Source organism: Arvicola amphibius, chromosome 6, assembly GCF_903992535.2.
Source record: "Arvicola amphibius chromosome 6, mArvAmp1.2, whole genome shotgun sequence".
Lineage (NCBI taxonomy): Eukaryota > Metazoa > Chordata > Mammalia > Rodentia > Cricetidae > Arvicola > Arvicola amphibius.
Window position 1 is genome coordinate 52724422 of NC_052052.2, and position 23913 is coordinate 52748334.

General features: G+C 41.9%; 1 protein-coding gene across 1 annotated transcript; it reads right to left on the reverse strand.

The window, feature by feature from the left end:
• Positions 1-5175: 5175 nt before the first annotated feature.
• On the reverse strand, positions 5176-6303 carry LOC119817789 (serpin B9-like). Its single transcript, XM_038335197.1, has one exon. It carries the CDS (start codon positions 6301-6303, stop codon positions 5176-5178), a length of 1128 nt encoding a protein of 375 aa, XP_038191125.1.
• Between the last annotated feature and the right edge of the window lie 17610 nt (positions 6304-23913).

Below are 23913 nucleotides of genomic sequence, written 5' to 3' on the forward strand. Positions count from 1 at the left end.
AGATCTGCCAAGATCATCTTCAGGAGTCCTGACCCTAGGCCTCAGTCCTAAGAGCTGGATGTCTACTGCTTGCTGCCAGGTGACTCTGCTGACGAGGGCTGTCCCAGGCTGGCCCGTCTGGCTGGCCGGTCTCCCATGATGTCCCTTGGCTCAGCTCCCACACTTGTGACTGATCACTGGACCTCCTCCCTCTTTCCCTGCTGGAATATCTCTGGCCATTGTCTGCTACTGGGGAATGGGCTGGTTTGCTTCTCATGCTCTGGCCTTCCTGTCAGGATCATCATGCTGCTGATGGAGTCCCATTTCTAAGGAAATGGATTTACCCTGCTGCCCACCCCTGTTTCCCACCCAGCATCTCTGCAATGTTCTGCTTTGGTATCCTTTCCATATGTTTATTTCTTCAAGTTGGGTTTACTCTTGGTTCTGGAGCATGATTAAATAGATATATATTTAAAGAGACCAGTCCTAAGTGTGGGAAGAAGTTTCTGAAGGAGCCCGGGTGCCTCTTTGTGAACATCACGTGCTCCATGGTGCACCTTGTGTGTAACACAGGAAAGCACCTGTCTTTTCCAGTGATTTTTGGCTGCACACTATCTGAAAGGTGGGCAGGAGTTAAAACGCTTTTGCCTTCAGGTGGTTTAGAAGCAGGGACATGAGATGTTTCACTAGCCAATTTTTTTCCTAAGTGATATATTTTCTAGCCTCCATTCTTGCTGCTCTTATAATATACAAATGATGGCCATCATGACGGGGTGAAACACAGCAGCGGAAAAACAGGAATTTAAAATGACAGTGTAGTAGGGCTTCTGACGAAGCCTCCGACTGGGCGATCCAGTTTATTTATTGCTGCATGTCTACGCAAAAATTGGCACAGAGAAATTTATAATTTAATTGGAAGATAATCTTTTCAAATGTCACTGATAGGTGGGGGAGGAACTTAGGAATTGATTAGTTTAATATCGTGTTCAGGTGCCTTCCTTACCTGAAATTTTGTTAAAGAATAGTGATATGAATATTACTTTCCCATGGCCTATTAGGATTTCTTTTTTAGGATTCATGTGAATATTGCCCCCCCCCCAATTTTACTTTCACCTTAAACAAGGGATAGCACATTTTATTTTATACACTCACTTCAGGCCAAAGTATTGGGGACCTCTGAGTGCCAGCCTCGGTGGGTGTCCCCTTCAGGGCTCAGCGCAGGACTTAGATCTGAGGGCGAAATGAACTCTCTACTACGTACTTTTCTGTATAAGTTTCTTTATTCTTTTCTGCTGTTCTATTCTGTTAAATCTCCAGTTTATATACACAAGCAAAACAAAGGCAGTTCTCCGAGCTTGGATGTCCCCTTATCTCTGAAGGTCCCAATGTGATCTGTATGAAAGACTCCTTTCCTGACTGTGTGTCCTGCCAAATGGACGACAGTTACAGGGAAGGGGGCTTCTAATGTATCTCAGGGAATGAGGTGGAGATTAGACTGTGGGAGCCAAGGTTATTGACTGTGTGACTAAATTTCCCATTGGAGGTCCCGCAGAGTGAAGAGGATGACCCAATATATCAGTACATGGGAAAGAATTGTGCCCCATAATCCATACCCTGCTGAATCTTGCCCCAAGGGAGAGTGCTTATGGCTTCACAAGAGATCTGTTGTGAAAATCAATCGATATGCAAAAGGAGGTGGGCCAGCACCTTACGAACTGGGCTTTTCTCCATCAGAACGCGTTCGTTCTGGTGGGTCAGCTTTCTGCTCTATCAGCTGAAATCTCACTGCATGGTTCCTGTGGACCGCAGCACTAAGGAAGGGGGGTATTTTATATCAAATTTAGGAGACAGTTTATAACGGCACAACATACTTATATATCTAGCAAACACCTAGCACGCACACTGTGCGTCTGTGCTCACAGGAGGTATTGCTGCATTTGTGCGAGAGGGAGGGTGTTCCTTTTAAGGTCCTGGGTAGTCAAGTCCTCTTCTTTCTGCTTTCAGGGTGGTCTTGAGCTGTAAGCCATCAGTGCTTCTGTACTAGCCACAGTCAGGGGCCGTGGTGCTTAGGAAGGTTAGCTAATGAAGTCCTGGTACTGACTTAGCAGTGGGCCTTTGCCACTTCACTGCGTGGGTCGCCTCAGACAGAAAACTCCCTTTTGCTAGCTGTACACATGTGTGCTTCCCTAGGTAGGAAGCTGGCAAGCACTTACAGATTTTACATATATATATATATATATATATATATATATATATATATATATATATATCCGTCCCAGTAAGGTAAGACATTTCTTAATCCAGGCCAGATTAGACAGTGGCTCTGTGTTTTATCTATGGAAGTGGAAGGGGTAATTCAATTACTGAATCCAAAGCTCCCAATTTGTGCATTTTAAGGTAGTCTCTCTCTTGCCCACAGGCCAAATGTCAGGTGTCCGATTAACACACGGTTTTGAAGACTTTCCGTGGTTTAAAGTAACTTCACAGAAGATGGACCAGTAATGTCCTTCAGTTGACATTCTGGATTAGAAATTTGTAGACTTCCCTCTGAATATCATTGAATGGGTTGTTTGGGGGAAGCCCAATAATGCAAAACAGACAGATAAAGGCAACCCCTTTTCGATTCTTCCAGCACAATTTTGGTAACTGGTAGTCTAAGAAATGAATGTTGGTTAGTAATGTCTCAAACTTTCCACACCACCAGCCCCCATCAAGACTCTATTGGATAAAAAGAGTCACCCATTTAAGGAAGAGTCTAAGGATGTGTGTGGCACCCAAAGCTAGCCCTCAGGACCGGATGGAATATTCCTGGTGATTTTACGTATGTGTTTGATCTCATTTGGCTTATGCCCTCTTGGGGTACTATCACAGAACAATCATTGTGATTTAGCCATGTTCAGAATAAAAAAAAAATGCTACTACTGTAGGCTACAGAAGTAAAGTAAATATCAGCTGTGTCAGCATATCCAAAAGGAAGGTCATTTCTTCCATATGACATACGGAAGTACAATTGTGGGTTCAGAACCAGCCCACCATCTGAACAAACTCAGAGCATGACACCAGCAGGCTGAGGCCAGACTTGCGTCTACATCCGCCTCCAATCTTCTGTATAGTACACAGGCTTCTCTGAACCAAGAAAAGGCTAGGAAAGCTCAGAGCGAATGCTGAACTTGGTGGTGTCGACGCAGCACTCAGTAAGAAAACGAGAGAGTGATGATGGACGCATTTGAGCGACGCTCGGAGCAGTCCAAAATTGATCTGGTGAAAGGGGCCTCAAATGGTCTCCACTAATAATTTGATTAGTAAGGATAAAGAAAGGAGAAAAATAGGTTTGCTACTGCAGAGAGATAAGGATATGCTGGAGAGGAGCCAGAGACATTTCCAAGGACACAGTGAAAGGAAATGGGGCAGAGGTCAAAGGAAGTTAGGTGTGAATATGTGGGGTATTAGAACTGTGTAAACTGAATAGGGCTGTATACATGCTTATAGTAACTAAAATACTAATGTATTTCAAAGAGGCTTTGATATGTCTTTCTCAGGGTAATTTTTTTTATTTTCATTCTATAAGTAAAAACTTTAGAACAAACGGAGTGACTCTGTTATGTAGGTGAAACAGAAGAGAAACATATCACAAAAGCAGTAGGTGTAGATATTTTTTCAGAAGAAGAAACATCAGATGGACAGTATGCATATGAAACAATTACTCAACATGATGTAGGAAGACATAAATCAAAACTATGGTGAGGCATCTAGCTATTTCTCTGTAAGGATGGTTATTCTCAAAAAATGCTAAATAAAGGTAGGAAGTGCAAACAACAATGTATGGTGACAGAAACTCATGGACACTGGTAGCAGGAATGAAAATTAGTAAAGACTTTATGGGGAGGACATTCGAGGAGCCTCAAAAAAATTAAAAATCGAGGGTTAAATGAAGCTGCAGCCCCATTATTGTGTATTTAGCCTCAGGGAGTGAAATCAGCATGTCAGAGATATCTGCACTTCATGTTCATGTCAGCACTGTTTGAAATCGTCAAGAGATGGAAGTAACTCAAGTACCTATCAGTGGACGAAAATGGTGCACATCCACATAGTAGGATATTACTCAGCCATTAGAAGGAATGAAGCTATGTCATTTGTGATGACACACTTGATACCAGAGATGATCATGTGACATGAAATAAGTTAGGCACAGCTAGGCAAGTGCCACATGATCTCATTCATATATGGAATGTAAAAGTAATCCTGTGGAAGTAGCATGGTAGCTATCAAAAACTGGAGAGACTACAAGGAAAAGAGAGATGATGGGGAAGGATAAAGTGGGCATTAAGTTAGTTAGATTGAAGCAAGAAAGCGCAGTATCCCACCCTGCTGTAGGCTGATTATGGATACTGTGCATCCTCAAACCTTGAATAAAGATTTTTTCTTTTTGCAGAATGCACAATTTCGAAATATTTATTTATTTATTTATTTATTTATTTATTTATTGGTAAGAGAACAAAATTTATTTTGAAATGCTCATTAAGGATGTCACAGAATTTGACTATTACAATTGGTTGTAGAGAAAAAAACAATAGTTGACCGACTCATGACTTCTGCAAGGAGAACTGTCATGACAGATAGATAATTTGAGAGAAAGTAGTAAAGTCCAGCCGTTAGAGGACCACACTGTCTGCATCTGTCCCCAAGTCTAGCACAGTGCGCACACACCTGGTGACTGGTGGACAGCAAAGAAACATAATATTAAAATGTGCATTAAGGACCAAACCCTTGGAAAACTGCAACAGCTGTCATCATCCACAGAAGTATTTACTATGATGTGAATAGGTTAAGGCAAGTGATGGCAAGAGTTGAGGAGCCAGGATAACACAGCGTGTATTTGGCATAGTTTATCTGTGCAGTGTGTGCGGTGTTTATTAGGGTCACCTGAGAGAACTTTGTGGTTGCCTTGTGGAATTGTTTGCCTCCTTTGTTGCTTACATAACAGCGAACCAAAGCACTCTGTGACCCTGAGACCTGGTAGAGGGCACAGTTGAATGTCAGGAAAGGGGGAGACGAATGAGGGCACCCGAAGATCAGACTGCCAGGAGAAATGTGCCCTCACCTTGGAACATGGTTCTGCCATATGCCCATCCTCACAGGGTTACAGGAGTTGTCATGATGCTGGATTGAGAACTGTCCCTAACATAGTAATTGTGCCTATGGAGAGGAGAACCTGCCGCAGAACAGGAGGCTGTTGGTTTCATTGTGCCTGATGAAGAAAAGGAAGGGGCGGTCTGCACAGAAAGTTAAGGCAGGTATGTGGCCACAGTCATGACTTATGATGGCCGAGGCTGCTGCAGCTTCGGTGCCTTCTTCATTGACCTCCACAACAGTCTTGTGAACAAACTTGGATAGATATACGTCTTTTTCTGGAGACATTGCTGATGAATCAGCCTTGCTTCCTCGGAAGACATCCGCCATTCTCAAGTGCTGGAACACGGACTCCATTTTATAATCCTCTTCCAATTTAAATTTTGGAAGGAAAACCTCTATATAAATGCTCTTCATAAAGTCTGGTTTGGTCCAGGCTGTCACCTTCTCAAAGGTGAGATTGTTTTCCACCTGGCTGAGGTCCACACCATCATCCGGGAGCAGGACCAACAAGCTCCGCTCCATGCCCTCATAGGGCATCTCCAGCACCTGTGCCTGTACTTCATTTATGTAGGCGTGGTTAAATCTGTCTTCCTGACACATCATCTGTATTGGTCTTTCCTCCTTCTGGTTTATTTTAAAGGGCATCTCCCTTGTGTGTGTGTTTGCAAACTGTTGATGCCACTTTCCATTGAAGTATAAAGCATTGACAAGAACCAACCTCGTCTCTGAATCAACTGAACCTCCCGACAGCAACTCTGGAATTTTCCCTTCAGTCTGTTTGGAGACCCACGTGTTTATGTGCTTCCTGGACTCCTCTGGAGCTTTGGCAAAGGACAGCTGCTCCAGCTCCGAGTGATAGAACTGAAGACAGGACTCCTTATAGGTTGGGGGTAATTCGCAAGTGTTCTCTGCAAAGATCCGATTGGCCATTCTAAGCAAGTACTTTCTGTCTGGCTTGTTCAGGTTATTGAGAAGACACTGGAAGCCCCGATGAATGTCTTCCTCTGTGTTTAAACCAAGTGTCTGAGATATCTGGACTGCAGTGTCTCCTTTTGCCCCCAAGAGGACCATAGCTAGAGCAGAGGAGATGCTCACAGGAGAGTAACATACATTTTTCGAAGGGTTGTTTTGACAAAGGATCTTTAAAAGGTGGATAGCAAAGGTGCCGTTTGCTTCAGACAGAGTGTTCATGATGCAGTCTGGAGGCAAAGGAGAAATGGTACTCAACACAGCGCTGGAGGTTCCCTGATCTGACTCGGGAAATCTGGGACTCTTGGTTCTCATTTCAAAACTCCTAAGTACTTAATATTTCTTTTTTTTTTCTGGGTAAGCAATTTATTTATTTTTTATTTTTTTTCTTTCTCATGGTTTATTTTTTTTTTATATTTAAAAATTTCCATCTCCTTCCCTCCTCCTCCCCCTCCCTCCGGAGCGTGAAATATTTATTTTTATCAATCACAAAAATCGATTTCCCTTTTATATTCTCTTTTCAGGTGGGTAATTTTTTCTTTTTTTACCATATGCCCCTTGTCTTCCTTTCATAACCTGTGCCCTGGAAAGGGACCGCGTTAGCCACTCTGTTAGGATGTTTGAACAGATGACTAGCTGTCCTAGAAATTCAATTCATCTCATAGAATAAGAAGCCTTATTCTACTTCAAGGAATGTTACTGACTGGAAATCTGGGGGGGAAGGAATTTTATGGTTGCAGTTCTTTTTCCATAAACAAAGAATGAGCCCATGGTTAGCGACCTCCTCACCTCTTTTTCTGCTCTGACTCTTTTCAGGTGCCAGTGTAATGTTGCACTGGGTCTGCTCTCCTTTATCCCTTGGGTCAGTCTTTGGGTTGGTAGATAAAAGTTCCTACTGAGGCTTCAAGAATCATGCGCGTCTCAGGAGCCTTTCACTGAAAACTGCCACTGTGCACAGGGGAGGCTCAGACATGGGATGGCTAGTTACTTTTACGTGCAACAATCATGTATTTACTTGTATCCATGGGCAGATTAAATGGAGAAGCTACATTGATGAGTCAGACGTGGTCCATGTGTCACAGAGGCTTTAGCGCTTTGGAGCTGCAAACCCAGTGACGGACAGTGAAGTTCTCTTGGAGTTCACGGTGCTGGCTCATCCTCCTTTACTCTGTAGGGCACTTCTAGAATTGACAAACTTGCATCCTTGTTACATCTTTCTGTTGCAGAATTAGATATCATTTTGTTCCCCCCCCCCCACACTTTTTCAAGGTTAAAGGAAAGGAGTGTAAGTTGGAGGTCTTATAGATGACAGTCAAGAGAAGCTGAACCATGCATGTGGCTATCACAGAAACCTGGCTCCTCTGGGTAAGGGCTGGGCAGGATTCTGGAATAAACTTGGGAGTTGTATATGGTAGCTGGTTGCTGTACACTTGATAGCAGTGGTATGATCAAATGATGTTAGAGGGACTGGGGCACTTAGTAACAGGACCAGGGTGATAAGGGGCTTGCTGATGATATTTGTGACTGTGTGTATGGTTGTAATTCATCCTGGGACAAGTACAACTCCTTCTCAAGAAGAAACATATAGCCTTTATGGCAAAGAAAGAAATTCTCTATAAAGAAGGTGATGGTTCAATCTTAAAAAGCAATTCTGGGCACATGTTAGAGTTCTAACTCAGATCTTGTATTCAACATTGAGTCTCTGGACCGCTATTTTGTGTCTCTCATCTTGTGTCTGTCATGCCAAAATATATCCAGCCCCCCAACATATTGGTACATCTGGGAAAGAAACTTCCACAGTCGAGGTAAAGTTTATATCCCAGCCAATAAAAACAGAAGAAACAGTATTAACTAGAGAGCTGGATTCCTTGAGACCTGCCCTCCGAAGTATTATCTATAAAAGGAACAAAGCAGCATTGCTGTTCTCAGAGGGAGGTTGTCTGTTCCATTGTGGGCCCTCCTCCCCCACCGAATGATACCCTGGGCCTAGACAAGCATCTGGGAGGGGAGCTTCCCCAGTGGCTTTTATCTTCCTCAGGAGTGCTATTATCTTTCCTCTGTTCTGCTTTACTCCTAAAGGAGCAGTTCACTTCCTAAGCCTTGTCCCTTTTGGAACTTGGGAAGAAACATAACTGTCCATTCATTACTGTTTACTGTCCTTTCCCAGGGGAAGGATAGTGCTGGTTCACCCTCCTTTACTCTGTAGAAACATTCCAGAAGAACATTCCAGAAGCCTGCTACTATCAAGAGCCTTTTGAGGATCTGGATGGGTCCATTGCTTCTGTTCTCAACTTGTTACTGCTAGCTTAGAACTTGGCACAGAGGCCCTGAAAATGGTAGGAGGCACCACCCTAGACTGGTTTGTCTCTCCTCTGCTAGGAGCCCATGTAGATGCTGGGGAGATGTGAATGTTCACATCTTATCCTCCTTGCTGAAGCCCTGTGACACTTCCCTCAGGTGCCCTTACCAGTGCAGTCTCACCCCTAGAAATGTTGAGGTTGACTTCTTGAGTGTTCTTCATGCCCCTCCTTGACAAGTCTTTCTGCCTGTCTCCTAACTCCTTTGCTTAGCTCCTTTTCTTTCTGCTGCTCTTCATACTCTCTTCTCGGTAGCTGGGGATGTGTATCTTCTGCTTTGTGCTACGGATCCCTTAGAAGTTGAATGAAGAACCTATGTTCACTGTGCCCGATGATTCTTGTTTACTGTCACTACCTCTAAGGCAACCATACATGATCCTTATTGCGTCTACATATAGGACCACTCTTCTAAGTCTGAGGCCCCCTAGAGGTTTTTTTTTTCATTTATTTATTTATTTTTCATTTATTTATTTATTTTTGCAATTAAAAGTAGCCTAATGCGAAGTAGAAGTTGAAGGAGGAAGCCAACTGGGAGGAGTTAAGTCTCTCCAGGTGGTGTTGATAATGGTGTAAATCCATAAAGATGGCACAGCCTGCATTCCTTAGCACCTTCTAAGAAAACATGTAGAACCGTTGTCCGGCAACTGTCATGCAGGAACTGTTGCTTTAAATATGTTCTTCCTGTAAGTTAGCCTCAATATTACAAGAGGATTATATTTCCAATATAAAGATTTAGCATTAGTGTTATAGAGAAGTAGGCAGATGTGATGAAGCACCGCTAGCTGTTAGGTCTTCTGCTGACAATTTAAGTATTAGAAGAATTTCAGCTTTGATTCTGCCATCTATGCCTACATTTATATAGCATTCTTTATCGGTCAGAGGACTACACTGTGTGAGCTAATGATATTATTTTTATAGAGAATATAAAGGTTAGACCCGAGACTTGATTTCTCAGAGTCGCCTCTTATGTCTAAGAGCAGAGGACAGTTCTGCAGACACTTCACTTTAGGGCTTCTACTTTGCCAACCATGTTTCTCTTCTGCAGATAAGCACATACAGTCCTCTCTCCTGGATGCAAGAGGAATGATCCAGATTCATTTTTGAAATGACTATTGTTCAGATCGACTTGTATGTTTTACACAAAACGTCCCAGCTTAAAGACCATGGGGGTAGTGGGGAGAAACCCTTGGGAGCAGAGTAGCAGGCCTTCAAATGAATAGCTGTCTAAGATGTCTAGATAGGGGAGGAGTCACTTCTACAGCATCTTGTCACTAGAATCCTCTTTTTTTGCTCTCAACACCAGCATCTTCATCTATCTACCCCAACGAGAGAGCTTTTGCCTGGGATTTCGTTAAATAAAACACACTCCAGAAGCTTTAGGGATCTTTACATTGAGAAGTACTGTGGGCTGGGTATGGAGTTGTTCCAGTCTCACTAAGGCTGGTTTGAACATTTGATGTCTGCAGTTAGTAGAATTTAGTTAGAACGTTTTCCATTCTCTTGATGCCACCTTATAAACTGCCATGAGGGTGCTCATATAGGCCCTTCTATGGCACTAGCCTCCTATCGTTCTGGTCAGAGTTATGTCCCCAATATATATTTTTTTCTGATCCAGCTGGTCTACCTTTGTTAGAATGGGTTCCAGAGCAGACAAAACTTTCCCTGCCTGGGTACTGAGAGGATCCAAGGTGTGCCTGTAGCATGAAAGGCCTCCAGGAGTAGGCAGGCATGTGTTGAGGGGTTCTGAATTGATCAGCCAGTCTAGGCCTTCTTGACAATCGAGTCTAGGTCAGTGTTTTTATATTTGCGGTTTGATGCTTTCCTCTTACTTGTGAAGCCCAACTGCTTTTAGGGAAGTTTGAGGTGGAACTTTTCTCTTTTTAGAGAGAGAAATCTGCCACAGGCTCCTGAGATGTGGCTTCATATGTACTACTCGTACCACCATTTTATCTGGGTTTAGCTGACCATTTGATGCATCGGTATGTCTTCCCTTCTTGGAATGTAACCAACCAGGAAGGATTTGTAGAGGTCATACCGAGAAGCAGCTTTACAGTCAGGAAAAGCAAATTCCCTTTCTTTTATGGCCCAGAGTTTTCCCTATATTCTTTTCTCCTGAGGGAGCCAGGAGCACAATTTGCTGTACCTATTCTGAATTGCTAAGCAAAAGAAAGACCAAATTGAGTTTTTAAAAATAACAACACAAATTTAACAAATGCTTCCTGCTTACAAGGAACTATGTTGAGTTCTGACTGGTTTTCTTCCACCTTATGGGATATATGAAGACTTTGCTATCATTCCTTTCCTTCCTTCCCTCTGTCTTCTAGCATAAAATAGGAGGCATCTTTTCACACAACAGACCCAGACAACTATGGTTATGATATTCCTCATTTTGAACTCCACCGGCTTTCTTTTTCATAATTATGTTTTACCTGGGCCAAGCATAGGTTTCCCAAATGGAGACATGAGTTTTCCAGTAACGGGAGGAGTTGGCTTTATGCTTTCATTTGACACATTTTTTAGGAGTGTTTTCATAGAGCTAGTAAAAACAAATTCCTAAAGAAAGGGACCCTCACTCTCTGAGGAGGTTCTGCCCATCTTGTTAATCACTTGACCCATTTCTTCAATGTTGTTGAAAGTAAAGAAAAATATGTGTAGAAAAAGACATTTTTTGATCTATTTATGAAATACTTCCTTATTGAACTGCTTTGAATGTGTTGTCTAGATACATAAATAAACTAGATATTTAGGATCCATGACACAGGCAGTCATCTGAATCTTAAGGGAGAGGGATTCTTCCTACTTAGAACTGATCCAAAACATTTAAGAAATTCCACTGAACCTTCTGACTACTATGTCTCTCTGGGATGCAAAAGCCAGCATTCTAAAGACATTGTAGAGGGCTCCTTGATGCTCTGGAAGCTCCCTCTTCTTGGTCTCAACGAGAGCAGCCTGCTTAGCTCTTGGTACAAGGGCTAACTCATGGACTTATAGTAAGGATATGCTTGTCCTCATTTTAATGATATGAGCTGCACATCATTTTGCCTCTTTTCATGGTAGGAATACTGTGGATTTGGAATTGCGTTAGGCCCGGTATTGTTGGCCTTACGGTTTGGTGTGGGGGAGGTTCTGGTTCTTTGGCGATTGGGGTGGGAAAGTGAAAAGTCAAACCTATGACCTCATAGAATAATGATCTCATGACCTACCCCGAGGAGGCTCACAAGGAAGTCACTGCACAGAACCTGCCTATTACCTTCTTGATCATGTTGAGGTCTTGATCTTGTCCTTCTTTCTGATCTATCTGGTCTGCCCTTGATGCTGCAGCGCACTCCAGGTACTGAGAGGGTTCTAGGTGTGTCTGAAACACAGAAGGCCACGAGGAACAGCTAGGTTTGCAGAAGGGGGTTACTACCCAGGGTGACCCATCAGGACTATCTTCTCTGTCTACCTGGGTCAGGTCAATGTCTTTCTCTTCCTTGTGGGGTCCACTGACTTTAGGAACTTTTAATAGAAACTTCCCCAGGGAGAAAAACCTGTGGGAATGTCCTTGTAAAGTGGCTTGATATATATATAGTCTAGTCCATATCACTCTTCATCATCTGGATTCAACTGACCTATGATGTATTACTATGTCTTTCTCTCCTGGAATGTACCTAGAAATGACTTGATGAGACTGTACCTGAGCAGCAGCAACAGTCAGGAAAACGAGTTTTTCTTCTGTTATAATTTTGGATGCTGGGTATATTTTGAATTCCATAGAGTGCCAGGATATTTTCTTCTGCTCTCCTGGTTTTGGAGTCATGGAATAGGTAATTGTGAAGACCACCTGCATCCAAAACATTTCCAGGCTTTCTGAGTCTCTACTATGAGCCATATAGGTAATTTCTGTTCATAGAATTTACTCCTGGGAAATGTGGAAGTGCCATATTCTCTTCTATGCTCTATCTTAAGCCTTCAAGGGTGGGATCTTATGATCTCCAAGCCTGGAGCGCGACCCTTGGCAGGCCTGTCATGGATAGTGTATTCAGGAGTACCAAAGCAGTACTTAGATGTGTCCTCCTGAGTGGTTTACCCCAATCTCAACCCTCCCCCACTCTTACTCAACCATCAATTTTAGGTAAATTTGTTTTATTTGAACTCAGACAGTCTTCACTGGCCCTGAGGAGCATGCCCCAACTGCCCCTATATCATTTGCTTCTTCATTGCCAATCTTATTTGTTTGTTCTCTTGCGCGCTTGAATATTTTGCATTTTCCTCTGGGACTCTTCCCGGCATTGTCTCCACACCGGAGTCACCCATCAGATCCCCCTGTCCCAAAAGAACATTGAGAGATGCTATGTACACTTTACTTGAGCTTAAAAGGCTTAGAAGCAATTCCTGTAAACTGTTGAAGTCAGCCTCTTACATCCATCTCTCCTCTGAATTCTTCACATACAAAAACTAAAAACATGTTTCAAACAGGAAACATGGAACGTTGCAAAGATCAGCACCATGGCACCTATCATTGATTTGAATTCCCCAGTGTGTACACCTTGTTAAAGAGAGAGTGTTACTTGGATTCTCTGTTCCTGTTCAAGGCATCCTATCACTGAAAATCTGATATATGCTTTTTTTTTTTTTTTGAGAAATGAAGTACAGAGCTTTGGACATTGTTGATCTCCCTGTTTGCTTTTTCAGCAGCCCCGGGAGGCAGCTGACTCTTAGGAAGCAGAAGTCGTACTTTAGTCTACCGCGTTGTGCTGACAGTGATGTCAGGCATAAGCTTCTGCCATGTTCAGTGTTGCTAAAGAAATCTTCAAAGAGCGAGGCCTGAAGGCTTTGTCAGCCTTGTTCGTGTGCGGGCATACTGTAGTCTTTCTGAACGGCCACAGCAGGTGCTTGTATGGCTCGATCCATTTCACTGGGGATGCCAAGATATCCCCAGTTCACCCTTAGTTCGGAAAGCTTGCCAAGAGGCTTTTTTTCCCCTTGGCCATTGGTGTGGCTTTTCCCATACCATCTTTTTTCTGAGGCTTTTCTTTTGACAGGGCTCTGTGGGCAGCAGCCTGGATGGCTTCTGGGGAGTCTCCTCATATGAAGGTTCACTTGTCCCTGTAGTTGGTGTGTTCTTTCAGATGATTAGTTGGTAATGACTCATTTCCAGTTGGGATGATTTGCACTCTTTGGGGGGGGTGTTGATAAGCAAGTGTTGTCATCTCGATAGGAAGAAACGAAATGAAATGTAACTCTTACGCCCGTACTGCAACTTAGCAGTGCTTAATGTGTTATCTCCTCTTCTCACTGAAGGGACCTGAGGATTGTGTGGCTTTAAAGGAACACATTTACTTCCTATGTTGTAGGTAGTAAGTTCCTCTATACCAGTGAGGAATCTCCATAGAGAATACTGATGTTCTGGGCCATTGCTGAAGGTATACATGATTACCTTCGTGGTGCAGTGGAGATCTTTGGTTTCTACTCTCCATTTATCTTTTAAGCCATGCTCTACCATAGAATTTAAATACTGTTTCTTAGTTGCTTAGCTTTGCCAGGAGCTCAGAGTCACCCTGCTATGTTCAGGGACCCCTTTCTCTCTGCCACCTTTCTTCAGCTACTGTGTTTTTTACTTTTTTTGATCTGCATTGCACCAAACTCTAACGATGTAAATATTTGAAGAGCAAACATAACAAACTTAGAAAATATTTTTGCATTTTCATTTCTCTCCTTGCCTCACCCATAAATGAATGGCTTATTTATGTAGTTTTACATAGTTGAAAAAGTTTTGCTGTCCAGTATAATCCGTTGTATCTGGATTCAGTGGAAACTGAGCGGTGAATCTATACATATTGATGATCAGACCATGAGACTTCTCTGTTTATGTTTGCCAAAACAAAACAACTTCTCTGTTTTGTTTTTCATAGGTTAAGTAAGTCCCTGTCATTCTCTGCCTTTGTACCTCAAGTGTGGCCTCTCTTGTTTTCAGGCATCTACAACCACAAAAGACTGAGAACAAGCGGTTCTCTTCTGCTTTTTAAAATGTTCTTCCCACATCTTGGAAGAATGAGTCTTCCTTCTGAGGAGTCTTCCCATGGGTTCCATAAACCCCTTGTAGTGGTACTCTTTGGGAAAATGATATAGATAGTATATTCCCCAGCAGCCCAGGCGATGGAGTCTGAGGGGGCAAATGCAGTCACATTCATTTTATAAGTATCTGGTTCTGGCTGGGAGACTAGTGTGCCAGTGGGGGAGCAAATTGTCCTACAGTCAAAGACATAGAAGGTAGAACGTTGGATGTTAAATATTCAATATTAAATACTATTGAATAATAAAGGTAGGGTTTATAACAAGGGCTCCCGGGACACAGCTTGCTCCTTTTCAATTTCTTTTTTGTGTTCACGGACCTATTTGCAGCTCTCATCCGACTAGCTTCTTTTGTCTCAATCTGGGCAAAACTATGACTAGTTTCACATACCTTGTTCTCAGTATTGCTGGTCTGTTTCTTAATAAAGAGAAATAGTGTTTGCTTTAGTTTTATATTTAAGCATATATGCAAATATATAATATAAAGGCATATATATATAATATATAAGCACATATATGAAACATTCTAATATTGAAAAGATCAGGGAGTGAGACAGAACGAAGAGTGATACTGGGGTCCCCGTCGCTGTGGATGTCTGTGCACCTGCCCTTCCAAACCCCTGTTTCCCTCTGTTCAAACACACCCTAGCCCCCTGGGCTTTGGCACATGCACACTATTTCGTAATAACCTGAGCATACCCACATGCCCAACAGTCCTTTCTTTATGAGAAGCCTTTAGGGCTTATTATCCAGATACTGTATATTCACTATCTTGCTCTGTCCATCCTCTATTCAATCTGAGGCACTATACCGAGGGAAACCAAGTGCTAAGTTATTTAATGCTGAACAAGATGACTCTGGTCTTAGAATGAGATTAATGCCTGTCCTATCAATTGAGTTTCATCAATTTATGTGTTTAAGCCTCTCTGGGATTTCCTCCAAAGCTCACTGGCATGGCCTCATCTTAAGCCTTCACTAAATCTTACCTTGTTTTTAGTTCCCACCCCAAGTTATCAATCGTTTATGCCCCATCAAAACCATTTGTGTAAAATGCAAATATGACCCATTACTTTTTTGCTTAAACCTTTTGGGAATTTCGTACTGCAGACACGATGCACTTCAGTGTGGTCGAGCCTTTCCTTAGGGGATCCCATCATATGTTCCACTGCTTCTCTTTTCATGAATTTTCCATCTGGATTCGGCGTCCAATGTCTTCATAATTTGTACTTTGTGTTTTCTTTCATTTTCACTCCTTTTTTTTTTCCTTGCCCAAACTTCCAAGTGTCCCTCAGCTTCTGAGAATTCTTATTGATCCATCACATCTCTGACCATTTTCCTGAGAAAGCTATTTTGGAGACCATTCCTTTGGAAGCTGGAGAGAGAAAAGGATGGCTACATAGCGAGCAGGAGGCATTATCCAGTTACCACTGCATAATGGGGAAGGCGTTCACGCAGAGTCCAGACCCACAGCACTGAGACAGGGAGAACTAATGACTGCCACTCTTCCTCTCTTTCAGGGTGAAGTCAAATTCTTCAGTAGATGGGAGGGGTTCTATTAAGAAAACCATTGTTCCAAAAATTATCTAAAGTGTCACACAGAGATGAGATACTATAATGAGATGAATTAAAACCATAGGTAAAGAAATTGGGACAAAGGGAAAACAAAAGTAACTTGAAGCTATGGAATGATTATTGGCCTTCACATTATCTGTTTGGCAGAGGAGAACTACAGGCATTGGCTCTAAAAATTAAGTTATCCTACTTGAAAGAAGGAAAAGTGATTAGTACTCTGTGATTAAGGAAAAGTCCAATCATTCAGGAGTCTCCTGAATTCCATGAGAAATTTTTCCTTTTCATTTTATGTAATATACAAATGGATTGAGACTAATTGGCAGTCACCGATTTCTTCATATTGAAGGACGTTGGTCCATAACACTAGCACCAACTCCTTTTGAAATTTTTCATGCTGAAGATACCTAGATCAGAGGCAGTATTAAGCCTGCACCAGGAATCAAGTCAGCTATACTCAATCTTAAGTAAGCAGGCTAGAATCTCTTGACCCAATAGTCAGTAGTTGTTGCAAGGCTTGGAAACAATTGTTAAGAGAGATTTCTGACATCCCCAGATACCTGAGGGTGCTATTGTATGACAAAAGATGCTTCAATGTATTCTTATCCAGCTTTGTCTTCTTAAACAATGAGGTTTCAATCTCCACTGTAGACAGACATGGAGATCCATCTATGTACTATCAGAATGTTCAAAGTGGGTAGTAGGTAGTCATCTGGGTTTAGCCGGAGGCTAATTCTCTTGCTGTAGCAACTCTTCCCCAGGTGACTAAAACTCTCCATTGATTAAGGCAACGTGAAGGATCCAATTCAAGGTCTCCAGTTGATCCTATGAACAGATGGTCCTAAGCTGTATGTAGTTCAACAGTAGGTTAGTACCGACACTGTGAGTTTGAGGTTGTAAGGTTCACATCATGAGTTTTTGAATCTCTTCTGTACTTGGAGAGGTTAACCCTGATACTGTCACATGAGTTGATAACTCCAACCAAAAGCAAAACATAACTGAGTCTCAGAATGGATATCTCCAATTATGTGAAGCTAGGTAACATAGTCACCAAAGAGATTCAATCTTTTTCTCCTTCCTTGCTTGACCAATCAAGTATTATTCCTTTGGCACTTTGACAGAGAGGAAATTGTATAAAGTTTATCCTGGAGTACAAGAATTTTAATCTCGCAGTTCCAGGGCAGAGAGGAGCTCTGAGAGCTGGATCCCATGTGAATCATCTGCTTCTCTCATTCTGACCTGTGACTAGCGTGCATATAAGGGACCTAGCCAAAGCCTCCCGATAGAGTAGACTTTAGATGGCCCTTGAGGAGAGCTGGAGTCTGATCCCCTGAATGATTCATGGCTGAATCCATGTCCGTATGAGATCTGGTGAGCTGCTATATGGATAGTTAGTTGATTCCCCCAAGAGGTCTAGACCTCTTCCCTAAGTACTGTCTCAAACCTGTATTAACATGACTGTACATCTGCTAGTTACAGGTACTAGGGCCTTCTAGAAAGAAAAGCTGGGGATATTATAGAAAGAAAAGCTGGGAATATTATAAAAAGAAAACTGGGACTATTATAGAAAGAAAGGGTGGGAATATTTATTTTGGCAGTTTTCACAGTCTTTTGAGTATTGCTGGTTAGGGGGATATCTTGAACTCTTTGTTTCTGAGACTTGGAGCTTAGTTATTCTGGACCTGAATTCTGTCCTGCTTTAGAATTCTTTAAATTGTATTCCCCTACTGTTCCTTTTCCAGCCTGAGTCCTTTTTACTAGGACATTATTTCTATGATATTTTTTAAGGAGGCATAAACTTCAGAGCCAATTTGGGAGTGGATTTTATATGTTCAATAATCTATTGTGTCCCAGTGACCAAAGATGGCAAGCATCACAAGGTATATATGGGAATAAAATGATTTTGAAACACACACACACACACACACACACACATTTTGTTTGCCAGTGTCATTATATAGTTTTCCCCCAGCATGGACAATGACAGAAAAAAGACCCAGAAGCAGTTTGGGGTTTGGATCCTTTTCTGGAACACTTCTCTTTCGGCTTATGTGTATCTTTCATGATTATAAAAGACATCAAATATCTCTGACATCCCAGATTCAGGATGTGAATCTACTGGACTTTAAGGTACCTGGATTGATTTCCCCTTGTGGGTGACCCAGATATTGGTCAAATTACCTTACTGTAGTTTCCTGCTAATCCTTCTCCCTTGCTTGCTCATTCTGGGAACCTGTGGCTAGGCATCTTGGGAGAATTTTTTTCCTTATATCTGATACCTTTGTTTATTTCCTGCCAGATAGGTTGTCCTTTCTCATTAGGGTAAAAACTATGAGAAGTCCTTGTTGAGGCTTTGATTCTCTCCAGAATAGGATTGTCCTTTTCATTCTCAAAACCAGGGTGTGGTCCTAATGGAGATATTTCAATCCTGGCAGGATTGCCACAGCTGTTAGAGGTTGCTGGGAGTATCTGGGGACTGGGATGGGGGGCTAAAGACAATCATTTCTCATTTCAAAGCATCCCCTGCTCAAGCAGATCTAACTTTGGCTCAAGTATGTAGCAGTGGCATTTAATGAAAACCTATAGGAACTAGTTTCTTAGAAACTGTTCTACTGCACTTGTTCCTTGCCCTTGGCCTTGGTCCTGGCCATCCCAAACTACTACCCTACAAGGTGAAGTTGTGACTCATCATGTGTATGCTTAGAGGACTGAACTTCAAGTTGGAGGACAGAGGCCTGCCTTTCTCATAGCTCATTCTTGGGGAGTTGACAGTGTTAGAAACTCTAGCTCTAGGCTTCTCTCAGGCTCCAGTGTTGATTTATTAAGGGGGCTTCTCTGCTTGCCTATTTAATAGCTTGTACTTTTTATTTATCCATCAGTCTGTGATCTGTACATTGCTCCTGGGAAACCAGAGGGCCGTTACCATAATCTCTTCAATAGAAGTCTGTTCTAATATAAACTCTCTGAGGCTCTGAATGTCCCCTTTCTTTTTTGACTCTGAGCTGTAGTCACCTTGCAGAGTCTTTCCCCTCTGCTTTCAGGATCCCTGAGAATTGAATGAAATCAAGGAACACAGCTTCAGTGCTTCTTAAGCTTCAGGTGTTGTGAAGAGCAGATGCCACCTCTGGCGATCCTTTTGTATAGTGACATGTCCGTATTTGGAGAATGAGAGCTATTGCCCTCCTTGTGTTGGCTCTAACCTGCTTGTTGGAAGCAGGTCTATGATTCATTGCTACAGTTAAGCTTCTAGAGTTAAGGCCTTCTGTCTCCATTTTCCTGAGGGAAGGATTAAGAATTCTTACCAGAGTTGTAATATACCTGAAGTTTTAAACCTGCCTGATTCCCATCTCCAACCCTGGGCTCAGCATTTCTGGGTTCCACTGTTTTGTTTTGTCTTATTTTTTTTTCTGTCACTTCCTTACTTTTTTCTTTTTTGTTTCTCTTCTAAACATTCTTAGCTTATCCCTGGTGCTCTATGGAAGAGACTTTCTTTTCTGAATTTAAAATATAATAACATCATTTCCCCCTTCTTTCCTGTTTCCTGCATACCCCGTTGCTCTCTCTCAAATTCATGGCCTCTAATTATCATTGCATACATTACATACGAACATATCTGTATATACACTTATGTAAGTTCAGTCCATATAATCTTACTTGTATGGATGTGATTTCAGGGCTGACCATTTGGTATTAGATAATCAATTTGTGGACTCTTCCTTGGGAAAGAATGTTTCTCTTCTTCTTAGCAGTATGTAGTTCTTGGTCTAAGGTTGAGAGGTCTCATGAAGATTTCCCTTTCTATGTTAACTTGTATATTGGTGCTATCATTACTTGGGTCTTGTTTAATCATCAATGTTGTTGAACCTAAATTGATGAAGCTTCTCTGACATTTCTAGGAGACATACTCATAAAGCAAACTTCTTGTTCTTATAGCTCCTACAATTGTTCATTAAGCTTTAAATTCAGGAGTTGTTTTGTAGATGAATCAGTTGGGGCTGTGCCCCACCTAGTCGCTTCTCTGCATTTTGGTCAGTTGTGGCTTTCTATAAGGTTTCCTTTTGTTTCCAAAAGTCATTTCTTTGATGAAGGGTGAGACCTATACTTACCTATGAGCGTATAAGGATAAAGGTTTAGAATATAGTTAGGAATTATTTTGGTTTAGTTAACTGGCAGTTATAGATTCTCCTCCAAGATCTATGACTTCACTATACATGGTACGTTCCCAGTATCAGGCATGATTTCTCTCTTGAGCAGGATGCAAGTCCAATTAGAGAACAGCTGGTTGCTGCCAAGATTTGAAGGCCACTCTTGTACCCTTAAGATTATTGGGCCACAGTCGTCAGTGTCATGGCAACATAGTTGGGTTGAATGATTGACTGCTTTCCTCCCTTGGAAGCTTGTATGGTACCTTCTGCTAAGCTAGTCTAGAGGGAAGATTTTCTGGTCAGAACCAGCCTACTTTCTCACATGAAAGGGACAGTGAGGCTTGTGGATATGGCAGTGAACACGTTCTGCATGAGAGAACAGAGATTCCTCAAATCCTTTTATTTCTGGAATTCTGGACAAGGACATTAAACCTTTGTCTCTTTAAGTGAAAAGATTAACTCAGAAAACCCAACTGATGTTATAAAAGTCTGATGGCATCTGACAGACTGCTTTTCGTACCATATCAGACACACAGAGCTCTGGGCAAGATCTTTAGACTTGCCTGGTTGGTTTAAGTGAACAGTGCAATTTCTTGGTATTTATCCAGAAATCTGGAGTGGGTACCCAGCTTCTGGAAAATCGGTTGATAACTGACATAGTTTTTTCTGTATAAATCAGTTATTATAGTTCTTTCTCTACCTGTTCAAGATTTAGACCCTTTGCATTTGTAAACGCATAGAACACATGGAAAAGTCCCATTCTTTATTTTTACCTTAATAGCATACATGTATATAACACAGATTGATCATACGTTTCTCCCCATTACTTTCTCTTGTTCCCATCTCACAGAACTCATTTCCAACCAGCTCCCCTTCTTCTTTCATGTCTTTGTGACATGTATGTGTGTGTCCCTGTCCCACTGGCAAAAACTTGGGCTCAGGACTATTCACGTAGGTACTACTTTTGTTTTAATCCATCTATTGACAACTTATTAGTTGAACAAAAAGAAGCCTTCTCCTTCAGAACCAATCATCAATGGCCAGCAGCTTCCAAAGGAGGAGTGGAAGGAACTTCAAGGACCACTTCCTATCCATGGCAAAATCCTGATAGATCCAATCTTGTGGAGGTCTTATGCAAGTCACAGCTACTGTGAGTTAATGGGTGTGATTGTCATACTAGGTTCATTTTTCTCACACTTTTTTGCTTGCATTTTTTATATGATCCTTCTTTTAAAAATTGATGTCTCCTGAGCCTAGGAGGATGTGAAACAGATGTTCCATTTAGGGCTGAACGCTTAACAGTCACTTATTTTGGTAGAAGTCAACAAAGGGATTTAAATTCTATAGTATTTATTATCAGTGTACGTGCATGTGTATGTGTGCACCCATGGTGAGTTTGTGTGTACTGCATACACGCTAGCAACGAGCAAGAGGAATTAACAATTGCACAACCGGGTGCTTCTGGTCTCCGAGGAGGCAGAGCACCCTGAACAACAATTCCAGCAAGCTTTTATAGGTAAAAACCACAACTGTCAGTCAGGGGGAGTGAGGGCAGCTGGATCACAACAAGGGTCAACCTTAGGAGATAGTTGTTTGTTCCAACCGGTTCTCAGTAAACCCCAAGATGTTGTTTCTCAAGCTAGGCAGGATATGCGTGGGTGGGGAAATGAACTTGCTTGAAGGTGCTTGGGGTCAAAGGGAAATACATTTTTCCAATTTTATTTCTTAAAAAAAAGGGTAAAATGTACACAGCCCTAGGTCGTATCCTAGGCTGCAGATAGTATCCGGAAAAATGTACCTTGAATTATTATAGCCGCAAGCCCAAAAGATGTTCTTCAGAACTTCGTCGATGGTTTTCAGACCAAGGCCATGGAAAGTGTTGAGCCCCAGGACTTAGGTGTGGTACCACACACGAATTCCCTGTGTGAAGTGGAATCAAGTTCACTCAGAAAGCATTTAGCCTGCTTTCTTTCACAAAAGTCATGCTACCATTGCTCTATAGGTGCATCTTGTATGGTCGTTTGGATGTATAATACATTGGGCCCACAGCTGGATAAAGCTGTGGATGCCTCCCCTACCCACAGCATCGCACAACATCTTTTTCAGCAGTATGGATTTAAGGGCCCTTTCTTTGAGAGATTGGAGATAATCTATATGCGTTTTTCTATGAAATAAAGGGCAAGTTTTTCTTAGATGCCTTCCTAGGAGAAAGCATGCAGACCAGCTTCTTACTTGGCAGCTTCCTTTTCCATTTCACAGATGTTTTTCTTTCTTTTTCAATTCAAAGAAGCAATAGTGTTTGGTATGTAGTTGACTTGCCTTGGCTTTGCTGTTTCCAAACAGAAGCGAGAGATAACCTACGCTGAGGCCGAGCAAGATCTCAGGGAAGTCCTAATAAAGAGAACGGTAGATTGGAAAATCCTTCTATTGTAGGCTATGGTTGCTTTCCTTTACCTACATGCCTGTTTGTTTGGGAATGTTGGAGATTGTACCTAGGGCCTTGTACATGAAGCATTTTATGACGGAACCACATCCCCTGTCTGCAGTTGTCCTGTTATATAAAAGGAGAAAAAGGAATAGAAACAAAAGGAAGGCAAAAGTTGGCTTGTGTAAGAAGGTACACCCATGTTCCTGCTTTGCCAAAGACTGGACACACAGAGTTGGTGTTTGGGAACCAGCCACTCCTTTGATCTTTCCAGGCATGTTTTCCTTCATGATTAAAAAAAATAATAATAAAATCAAAGATGCCCCTCTGATTATTCTAGAAACAAAGAATAGATGTAGGAAATAGGCACAAAGATTAAAGAGCTAGTCAACAACAGGACACCACAGGGGTTCTTCGTGACTGTATTACATAAACAATTTTAAAATACAGATGAGATCCTCCTTAGCCGGGAAGCCTCTGTAGATGGGTGGGGGGTGGGGGTGGGGAGGCGCTCAGCAGAAGGGCCACAATCAGCTATTGCAATTTTTCAAAGTTGATTTCAATGTTAATAGCACCAAACCAGTCTGCAGTCATCACAGCTAGATGTCCAGAAGCCTTTTTCAATGACCTCTCACAACTCAACCGAAGAAGCAAGGCTTGGGGGTGTTGCCAGTTGAACTATTCATTAGGATGAAACTTCATTTCTTGTAGGGAGAGCCACCAAATTGACATGTTACAATGTTTATTTTTGCTACAGTGAAGATTTTTAGATGGACTTACATACACATTTACATTATATTACTAGACGGCAATTGTTGTCATAAAAGGCCAATAGTCCAGGATATTTTGAGTAGTGGGATGTAACAGAAAGTACCTTACCACTTGAATTACCTTTTCTAAGTTCATGAACTTTTGTTACTTCTATTTTTTGAAGGGAGATGAGATTGCCTTTTATCAATAGACAGACGACAACCTGGTGGCAATTGTGTCTATAGTTGATAATGCAGGGGCTTAATTATTTCTTAGTGGGAGACAATATTTGAGTAGTTAAGTGCCTTCTCTATACCATGTCCTTACTACCTGCCACACTGTGGTTTATACAGTGGTCTAATGTGGCATTTTTAATTTAAATTTTATAGATAGGAAACATTTGGGAAGATTAACTAATATGCTTGAGTTCCATAGGTGTTAGTTATAGATATAGATTAATCCCAGGTAGTTGGAGTAACATTTCTTTCCTCCCAAGCACTACAATACGAAGACACTCGTGACATTAAATCAG